Genomic DNA, 11,009 nt, shown 5'->3' on the forward strand with positions numbered 1-11,009 from the left:
TAGATATGTAGAACAGGACGCCTCAAGGTGACAAATTTAACTCTAATTGGCAACTGGATGGCGCTATAACAACAGAAAAATGCTTAAAAATGACTAAACATGCGTCTGATCGCTGTGGCTCCCCCTGTGGCTGGTTTTATTCTAATTTATGCTATGACTAAGTCATGGTATGGTATGCTGTAAATAATCACGGAAACTGTCAGTGTGTCATTCTGTCAGTCAGTCATTCTGTCTGTCCCACATTTTTCTACTCACTGACGTGGTCAATCTATGTGAAACTGCACATAGGCATTGAGGATTGGCATAGGTAGAAGGTGACAAAGCTACCAATGGGTGTGGACTAGGAAAGCAATATTGGTCAAACTACCTCTGCTCCCTTCTCTGCGTCAGCTCTGGTAGTTACCAACTACGCTCCTCCAGGTGGTTGCCTTTTAATGTACCTCGGGTTTTATCTGGGGAAAACTGCATTCTCATACCCTGCACATTGGACATGAAACAATCGTCTAAAGATCTAAATTTAGAAATACTAATATCAGCTGATGAATTTAAGTGTATCATAAAGAATGCGGTGACAGAGACGTGTGCTTGTTTTTCTTGCGAGGCCGCTATGTTTGAATAGTTGTTGTTGTATTGTGGATTTTTGTATAATATGTTGTATTTGTTGCATTTTAAATGTGTTCTGACTGGCTGCTACCTCGGCGAGGTCTCTTGTCAAAGAGGTTTTCAATCTCAATGGGATTTCTCAGAAGAATATTGTACAGGTTTTAGTGAAGACTCCTGTTAACTTTCATTTAAATAGCGCGCGATAGATGGAGTGTACTTTGAGTCTAGCAGGTCATTCCAAGACTCAGTATGCCTGGGTGGTACCTTGGAGTGTTGTCAATTATTGGATCAAAGACTGTAGGTATTTTGTACAGACACAAACTTAGAGCACATGCATGTGGGTAACCTGCCTAGAATGACGTCATACATTAAATATATCAGTCCAAAGACATGCAGGTTAGGTTCATTGGTGACTCTAAATTGGCCCTGTGATAGTCCGGTGATCTGTCCAGGATGTACCTCACCTCTCGCCCAGTGTCAGCTGGAATAGGCTCTAGCCCCCCCACGACCCCTAACAGGTTAAGAAGTTATAGAAAATGAATGAATGAATGAATGAATGCTGCATCCTGTGCATAGCAAGTGAAGACCATCTGACGAAACTGTACAATATGTAGTGATGAGTCATGTACAGTAGCCAGAATTTGAAATATCTCAAATGTCTTAAAGCAGTTTCACATCTCAACTTTGGCCAAAGTAGTGGGACTAGCACACCTGTAAATAACACTATAGTCTTACGTGCGAATGAAGCGAAACATGACTTTAATCTATCTTATATTATATAGCTATTCTTGATTGGCCCAAAGACTGCATGTTTTTCTGTGTGTCATAATCACCACTTTCACTGCAGTGTTTTCTTCAGATTTTGCACGTTTTTTGTGATGATTCCTGTCAACAATGGGCTGCAAAAACATGTTAATGCATAGCACGTATGTTACACATAGTTAAGCTTAGCAGAATGGGAGCACACACCCACATACTACACCTGCCTATCAACTTGACCTAAATCCAACTTGCTTCAGGTCAGATCAGATGTCCTAAAAACATGTTCAGCATGACATTATGTAAGACCGTGGGATCCTGTTGCATATCATGTCAATGTCTGATAAATTGCTTTGTGCACAAGTGATTTATAAAAATCCTAATAAGTCCATGTAACATCTCGATAGAAGGGGGAAATGAAAGGATTAAAGCTGTTTACTATTCATAACAGTTTGGTAACTCTTTAACTGACCACTCAGTCTTGTCAAAGTATATGTCACAAGAAAAATGCTACTTACATGTACACTATAAGAACACACTCCACAGCAGGTTACTCTGCACTTTGAGTTGATCCACCTGGAGGAGCGAGCTGCTAAACTTTTCATCGATGGCCTCTGGTAAGTCGGAGCTTTCTTTATTTCATTTGCAAAGAAAAACAGATTTGCACAGCGTTAATAACTATATCAACTCATCTTCCCTACAGACTAAGATAACATGGAAGTGATGACATCTAAACGAAGACGTACATCAGTCTCCCACAGAAATATTTAGCTGATTTTGCTGAAAATTATGACCTGGTAAACATTTAAAGGAACATCATTTAATTGTATCTTTTTGATCAAAGCTACAAAATACCATGAAGCTCATGATTTTCTATCATGCAACAGGACCATGGGTTGGTTGTAAGAGATCTGAACTCGTATGTGATTGACGGTTATTCGAGCTTACTTTAGTAAGAATGGGGCACCGTCACATCGTGTAAGGTAAATACTGAATGCTTTATTTTTTTAATAAGTTATGAAGATCTAGGATATTTTGTCACTTATTTTTACAAATTAATTTATCTGTTGCACTGGATGCCAGGTTAAGAGAAGCCCCATCTCGGGGGAAGATAAGGCAGTGGCCTATGTGAGGTTTGCTACTAAAGATGAAGCAGACAGGGCAGAATGGGCTGGTCCTCACTACATTGGAGGCATTGTGGAAGTGACACGAGTTGTGAGTCCAAAGGTGAGTTGTTTCTCTCCCTCTGTTGGAGCAGAGCTGGTTTAGAGCTGTTCTCATATTGGATGTAAAACGTTGAAATGTTGATTAGCAGTACGTGATTTTAAAATTCTGTCTTTCAGATAGAGGAGGATTCAGATGAGGAGGTCGCTGCAGCCTCTAGTTTGCCTCGAACTCAGCGTTCACTCGGGTTGGGCTACATACTGGAGGATGCTCAGTGGTTAGATAAAAACCAAGATGATGAATTAAAAAAATACTGTCTAACTTTTTCTCTACATCTAAAATCATAAATGTAAGCTATATGTAAATCAATCTGGGGATTGTGAACTTAAACTAATGTGGAGTAGCTATAATATTCTTTAACCTCAAAGACTAAAAACATAAGGATGTAAATAATGCTCTCAAATGCTTGTTGTGTCTTGTGACTATTGTCGACTTTGGGTGGATAATAAAGTTTTATTCTATGTTATGGTTTATTCAAAGACTGTCAGAGACATGGGGATGTTAGTATATAGATGAGATGTTCACTTTCTTACTGCAGCCAGTGTTAGTGAATGAAATATGATCTGTAGTTTATAAAAGTATGTAACACTTTGCAAAACACTTAACTCATACTTGCCACATTATTGCTCTTAAGTGTAAATAAATAAATGGTTTTGGTAGCTTCAGTTTTGTCTTGTCTTTGTCTTGTGTCCTTTTTTTAAAGATGGGGAAATAACATTTAACAAACCTTAAAAATAGCCTATAGGCCAAGGCTTATGAAAAATATTAAAATATGGTGTGTATGTCAACTACAAAATGAGGTATTCACGTATTACAAATGTGATGTTTTAAAAAACTAAAAATAAATAGGAAAACGTTTCTAATTGCTTAAAATGATGTAACTATCACACAACCTATATTTCGATTATAAATAAATAAATAAATAAAATTAAAAAAAAATAAATAAATGAAAAAATAAAGACGGAGAGCGGAAGGCGGTGCGAATGACGTAAGAGGTCAGCGACCAATCGCTACGCAGAGCGCGCCAAGTTTCTCTCACAGTGTCACAAACATGGCGGAGAAGGAGACAGAAATTGGATTCAAAAAGGTAGAAGAATATCGCTACTTTGTTTATGTCTTTTATACTTAGTTGGTTTTCCTTGTGGATAAATAACAAACGGGAATTATTGCTTCGTCTTTGTCGCTGAATTTCATTTATTGTCTTCCATTAAACATTAACGCCGACCCTGTTTACAGAGCGCATCAACTGATCCTTGTTAGTCTGTCAGACGATTAATCTTTATATATCGCTGAGATATTATACGGTGAATGAACAATATATGTATGCCGAATGGAAGAGTGGTTTGTATTGTTTTAGAAAAAGTGCTCTATAGTTACTGTTTCGCGATAAAACCAGAGTTCGGCGCTTCGCCCGTTAAGTTGCCGTTTTCCCAAAAGCACTTTGGTATGAGTAAGCAGCGTAACATTAGCAAGCTAACTTACAAGACAAAAGCAGTGATATTTGAAGTGGGGAAAAAAAGGTGACATTTTATTTGGAAAACCACATGTGGGCTTAGATTAGTATTTTTACATCTATGTTGTGTTCATATCTACACAAAAAACTGTGCACCATTCACTAAATGTATAACATTAAGTGTATTTAGTTTGTGTCATTGGTAAACATAGATCATCTACTCTACTACTGTCACATACACTGTGTTACAAGGGTCTCTGTTCTCCTCATTTCCAGGAAACAGTGAGCAAACTCTTGTCAGGTTTCTTCAAGGAGGACAAAACCAGACGTGAGTTGGATAAACATATTCAAAAAGATATGCCAGGGTTTCATTTGTGGAATTTTGGGGGGCCAATTGGTCTGAACTTTAATGCAGTGTTAGTTCTCTCAGTCAGAGTCACAGAGAGTCTGTGTCAGGGGGAGCATGTCAGATGTGCTCACTGTGAGCACAGGCTGCGCACAAGGATGAGGTCTTTCTCCTGTGCTATTCTCTCAGTTTTCTAATGAATTTATGATCAATGAGAAATATGTTAGATTGTTTAAATATGCTGACGACATGGCTTTAGTTGGTCTTTTATAGAGAGCAGACACAGGCCCACACTAAAGCCCTTTAAACATGGTGTTGCATCAGCAAGTAAGAATGTAATATGGCCAAGACTAAAGAATTGATTATTTGCACAAGATCTGAAGACAGAGCCAGTTTCACTCGATGGACAACGTGTTGAAGTTGTGGAAATAAATACCTTGGTACGGTTTTGGACTCCCATGTGAGCTTCTCTGGAAATACTGAGTATATTTCAAGAGATGCTCACAGCAACCGTATCGTCTTAGGAAACGCAGTGGCCTCAGTGTTAGTCAGCTGATTATAGAATTAGTGTACAAAATTATGGTTGAGAGTGTTTTAACTTTTCACTTTCCTGCCTGGTACGGTCATCTTAATTGTAACAGTGTCTTTTGTGTTTGTTGCGCTGAAGACAAATCTCCATCCATGGTAGACAATAAAGATATATTCTATTCCCTGGGTCTTCAACAGGGGGTCCGTGACCCCTAGAGGGTCCTCAGAGTTACTATAGGGGGGCCACCAAATGACCTCTAAATAATCTAATTAACTAATGAAAGTTTTAGTAAGTAAAATGTGTCTGAAAATCCACATTAACGTGAATCTAACAAATTATTAGCCAAGATAATTAGTCTATTCATAAAACCTATTAGTTAACAGTACACAACATTTTTGACAGGCTGACTGTTACCCAGGAATCGTTATGCGATCATGTGAGCTAGCTAACGCTACATCGCTGTGCGGCACCTGTAATTATTTTTGTATCTTAGCCAGTTAGCTGTATTACTATGTCAAGTGTACAGGTATTCTTGTGTGCCACAATGGATTGTTTCATAACTTTTTAACTGACTCTGACACCGTCCACTTGAAAGTGCAGAGGGTGAGGCTAACGCACCTAGCAATGCTACAACTGCTGCTTAGTTAGCAACTAGGCAAACAAGAGAAGACCCCAAAAATATTCAGAACTATCTCAAGTGCAACTCCTTGGGGTCCCTTCTGTCTATCTTTGACAACTGATGTGATTCCACAGCTCACTAAATCACACTCTCTGTTACAGTAAGTGGCGATGCTGTGCTACTCATGGCAGAGATGCTTAAAGTATTTGTCCAAGGTAAGGAGTTCTGCTGGGAACACTTGTATACAGATTGCCTAATGATAAAACGGTTAATATAATGTGTTATCTTGTTCCCAGAGGCGGCTGTGAGATCACAGAAACAAGCTGAGGCTGAAGACTGCGATCAAGTAGAGATAGAGCACTTTGAAAAGATCCTCCCTCAGCTGGTGCGTATCTTAAAAAACTGTAGATTTATAAGTTATTTAAAACCCAGAGATTTTAATAATGCAATGCAAAGGCTGCTCCAGTGTCCCGTGTAATATGTATTTGTTGTTTAGACCAGCAGGGCATGTTATTTTTCTTGTTTGGCTCCTGAATTCTGAATCATTTCTGTGATGCACACTCAGCCTAGATGCCTCAGATTGTGCTGTTTGATTGAAATAAATTCCCGAAATCCCACAGACCTGCTCAAGCTGCTCGTAGTTTGTTATAGAAAATGATGGTCGGACATAAAAGCAAATTCGACATAGGATAAGTCTGTTTCAAAAGATTTATTTCCAATAATAATCTCACAGTTTTTCATCTCTTTTCCAATGCAGCTGCTGGACTTCTAGCATGGCAAAGCCACAAGATGGAGCCAGAGTGTTGCCTGTGTGTTCCTGCTTGAATCCTCCAACTTCAATTCTGCTTATTTTTTCTGTGTATCTGTAATTTCACAACCACTCAAATAGAGAGATTACATTAAGAGCGTCTTTCTGTATATGTCTGAGATGTGTGATTTTAAGTAGAAAACAGCGGCGCTGTCCGCACGCCTCCATGCCACCACCAATAAGGCCCACCTGTGCTCCTCTGCAACAACAGGTGCTTCCAGCATGCTCCATAGTGCCCTTCATCAAAGCCTCCTGGAGCAGTTGGAAGCAATTAGAGTAATAAGGGGAGCAGCCAGTCCCTTAGATGATGACAAGTGCCAGGAAAAAAGGAGTACCCCCTCCGGCCACTTTGAAGTTCCCTTTTGCTGTCCTGCGATGTTTAGTTAGAGGTGGGGGGAAGGGCAAAGGGGACCTCTGGCACAGGGGGAAAGTTGAATGGGAGTGTGCGTGCATGAATGCGTGCATGTGTTAGCCAAACATGGCCAGAGACCACACGCATAGATATTCTGTTTGAAAGGAAACATAACAAAACACATTGGAACATGGTCCAAGAAGAGCAGGGTGCAATTCTGAAGGTAAATAAACAAAAGAGGTGAGTAGTAGAGGTGCTTTCTCTCCTTTCACCACAGCAGAGGGGGAAGCTGGGCCTACAAGGGAGAGCGTAATGTGGGGTTTTCTAACCCAAAGTGCCTCTGATGGTTTTCCACCAGTGGTGTATTTGACCAACATGTCTTTACTATGAGTCAGCATAGCTGTACAACACCTCACACTATTTATTTGTGTGGCTCTCCCGTGACTCACTATGCTTACAAACGCCGCTCACATGCAGCTGGAAGCAACTTAGGCTGAAGTCCGGGCTCAGATAGTTGCTCAAGGACGCAGCACCTGGAGTTTGACCCAGCACCTTTTTTAGTAGGGCCCAGACTGGATTTGTGTTTCCCAGGAGAAACCTCCACAGCAGGCCTTCAGTGGAAGGTGTGTGCGGTTCAATGAAATTCAGCCATTAATGCAAAAAGAAAGGAGGTTAAATAATTAGTTGGGTTAATAAAGACAGAAAGAGGACATCCACCAGAAAATTTTGAGCATCAAACACTTAATTTCTTACATTCTGGTGAATTGTTATGCTCCGATTCGTGCATTTTCTGCATCAATATATGGTGTAATTGTCTTTAATTTTATTAAGATAAAAGCCCTCTGCTACTTTCATGTGTTTATAGGGGGAGACAAATGAACATTTTCAAAAAATATATATCCACACCTATGAATTAGAGTCATTTACAGCAGCAAGTCCTGCCCTCTAGTTTTTAGGAGCACAGAAAACTGCAGCTCCACCACTTTGACAACTTGCTCACTCATTTAAAATGAATTTAAATACCAGATATGGTGGCAAATAATCTTTATGAAAAAGTGGAATACATCCGCACTAATTTCCACAGATAAAAAGGTGTTTTTTGTATGTAGCATTTCTGGTCGTTTGTAAAAGATGAAATGAATCCCCAGCTGTCAATCATCTCAGATGAAATAAAAATAATTGTCTTGGATCTCTCATCTCTTCTTTTTTCCACCATATGAGTTGCTGAAAAGTCTCTGTCCTGCTGAAGTGGTGCACTACTGTACAACTTTTCTCCTTATGCATCTTAGTGGAACAAATTACATCTGAAGGCAGTATTATTAAACATACGAAAGCAGTTAGGACAAGAATGGGGAGGGGCGTTGAAGAGAGTAATGAGTTAAAGCTTTTCTTGATCATACATTAAAGGCAGGGAGTGTCGACAGCCAGTCCAGACACTTTGGAGAAGCTCTGGAGTGAGAAGCTGTTCCCAGGAGAAACAGACTGATCTGTCTCCAGCCTTCTGGCTGCTCTTTGGACAGCGCAGCACATGGGACAAGGGCCTCATCACTCGAAGATATCTGCCTGATTGTAGCCATCAATATCAATACAGATATTAAAGCAGCACCAGTGACTGCCAGGATTTTTTTCTTTTTAATAATAAAACTAAAGGCTGTCCACTTCGGTTTACTATTTTTTATACAAAAACAGATTGCAGGTCTGTGTCCGAGCCTGATAAGGCTGTGTCGTAACAGTAATTGTGGTTTACGGTGATGCTTGTCTGGGGTGGAGTTGTCTGCATCTCAGAGACCCTGTGAGGGTCTGTTAGGATTATGTCAGATTTCCTTAATTCCTGACTCACTAGTCTGTGGTTGATTTTTTTTCTGTTAGAGTGACACAGCTTCTTCCATCTCTCCAACTTTCTGTCATCTTGCTCCTTTCTTCTCAGGGCCCAAACTAGGGTCCCGTCTATGACAAGTGATCATAATACACCCATTTCCCTGACTGTTGGATTTTCTTAGATGGCTGTAACGACATGCAAGCAGGCAAAATGTGAAGTGTATGAGCTACGTCAAAGTTTATTGGCTTATACGGCACATGAAACATTCACCATGAATGTAAACATAAAACATTTACTGTGCCATATACATCATTCTCATTAGTAATTCTGGAAGTCTTTTTATCTGACAGACCTTGTACTTTTTCTTGAATGTGGTTGAAACATTTGACTGAAGTCTGGAAAAGACGAATAAGATCTTCTAGCATGCAAGTTAATTTATAATTCTTGCAAAGACAGGTTGACGGCAGGAAATGTTAATCCACAAAGAAGCCACAGGTGTCATCTGCTATTGGTGCCATTTTCACCCCCAACATTTCAATTACACATTGTTTGTGAGCAGTCATTTTATAAATATGTGATGGCATGCATCTGCTCTTGGATGTTTGTGTGCACGTATGTGCTTGCGTGCATGTTGTGCTTGATCTGGGGCTGTGATGCATTAGTACCGAGGAGACAAGAGGCCCTTGTGGCCCCCTCATGGGCATGGAGCTGTCTAACCATGGAGGAATGCTGCAGGGGACACAGAGCGAGTGCATTCTTCTTAGATGCTCCACACGCAACTCACGCACACATGAAAAGTTACAAACATTTATAGCCCTGTCAAAAAAAAAACAAAAAAAACAACACAAACAAAACGTGGTCACGGTGTTTGGTGCGCATGCGTTTTACAAAAAGCTTGCGTGTGTGGAGAGAATGCAAATACAGACACAGCATCTCTGTTGACTGTATATACTGCTGTGACATGCGGGTTTCCTGGAGGCCCCGGGCCTCTCTGAGGTGCCTGGGGTCCTAAGGCTAAGCTTTGTTAAGGAGCCACGGGGCCCACGCCGGGGATGATTAGAACATACCTGGCAGTTTGAGCCACTTGGGCGCTCTGCTGGGATCACTCCTAACTGGTTGTGGCGCTTGGCTGTTAGTCTGAGGCTGGAGATGGTCTGCTGCTGTGCTCTGTGTATCGGCTGGGGCTTTGGTAGCCACGGGGGGCGGAAAGGATTCTTCCGGAACCAGTGAGGTGGATGATAAGGTCAAAGACCTTGGCATGCAGCTGAAGAGGGAAAAGGGAGCAAGAGAGATGTACAATTAGGCCCGCAGCTGGGTTATTTCTGGAGCCCTGTACTACTACCTTAACTACATTACCCTCCTCTTCCACCCCGAGTCCCCTCTACTCTCTGTCTCCACCCCCCTCCTCTGCGTGGTGGCCTACATGGTCAGGGGATAGGCAATAACAACAGAGTAATCCCCTTACATAACACCGCACAAACTCGACGAAACAAGACCATTCAATTAATTTTGGAAGCGTCTAAAAATAAAGAAGCAGTTCGGTCGAGGTGACGTCAAAAGGGGTGTGTGTATGTGTGTGTGTTTGTGGGGGGGAACCTCAAACGAGCCGCCGAGACCCGACTGGACTGGAGGTCAGCGAAGCTCTCTATTTTTAGGTCTTGTCAAAAGCAGAGGTATAAAATTAGTCCAGCTTTGACCCACACAGGTTCCGTCAGTCACGCTTAGAGGAGCTGTGAACTTGAAGGTCACGCACTCGGAATGATGAAAGGGCCGATGTTTGATGATATTTAAAAAGGAGCAAGTAATGACCGAAATCTCTTTAGCTGGTGGCAGGTGGCACAGTGTGAGGTTGGCCTTTGTTAGACTTGTTAAAGGACTTCATCAGCAGACATGCGAAGCCCTTGGCGACGGGCTGCAACAACACCGTAAATGCTGTTTGGACAAAAGCAGTAAATGGGGCAAACTGCTGCCTGACTTTGATGTCATATTTGAGCAATGTTGGAGAACAGACCATCAGGCTTATGTTAGAGTTTTAGCATCGGTAAAGCTTTGCATCAGATTGTCTCTCTGTACATAGATTTAAAAAAAAAATCTAAGGCCTGAAGGAGGCCAGTGTAAACAAGAGTTAAGGGTACTGGGTCAAAACAAGTCTTCCAAGTTCCCTCCGCAGGTCCAGAGGCCAGCATGCTGACTGTCTGTCCTCACAGTGGTCAGGGGCGCCGGAACTCTAAATTAGCCCCGGTGAGTCAACAGGACAGCTTTCATGTAGACAAGGGCTCATGTCAGATTGCAGGAGAGGTCAGGATGTAAGGGTCAGGGGTCAGGATGCAGTGTTGGTCCTCATCTTTAACAGCTTCCTGTCTGCTGTGTTGTGCAAACCTGAACGGTAATCCCTTGATACAAGTTCAAAGCAAAGGGATTGCCTCTCTCTCTGGTGCAGGTATGGGACTCATCACTCTTCTTGTACTTGGTGGGTTCACCACTTGACTGAAGCATC

At 41.5% G+C, this 11,009-nt stretch overlaps 2 protein-coding genes across 2 annotated transcripts; both read left to right on the plus strand.

Moving 5' to 3' along the window:
• The first annotated feature begins 993 nt into the window (after positions 1 to 993).
• LOC125879577 (uncharacterized) lies at positions 994 to 2,873 on the plus strand. Its single transcript, XM_049561526.1, is given in 5 exon segments — positions 994 to 999; positions 2,103 to 2,159; positions 2,250 to 2,345; positions 2,446 to 2,589; positions 2,706 to 2,873. Coding segments are annotated over 5 exon segments (471 nt in total).
• Positions 2,874 to 3,569: 696 nt separating this feature from the next.
• cenpx (centromere protein X) lies at positions 3,570 to 6,439 on the plus strand. Its single transcript, XM_049562243.1, is given in 6 exon segments — positions 3,570 to 3,605; positions 3,608 to 3,673; positions 4,316 to 4,367; positions 5,695 to 5,748; positions 5,830 to 5,918; positions 6,291 to 6,439. Coding segments are annotated over 6 exon segments (312 nt in total). The 3' UTR covers positions 6,306 to 6,439.
• The last annotated feature ends 4,570 nt before the right edge of the window (positions 6,440 to 11,009 follow it).

This window comes from Epinephelus fuscoguttatus, linkage group LG19 (genome assembly GCF_011397635.1).
Source record: "Epinephelus fuscoguttatus linkage group LG19, E.fuscoguttatus.final_Chr_v1".
Classification (NCBI taxonomy): domain Eukaryota; kingdom Metazoa; phylum Chordata; class Actinopteri; order Perciformes; family Serranidae; genus Epinephelus; species Epinephelus fuscoguttatus.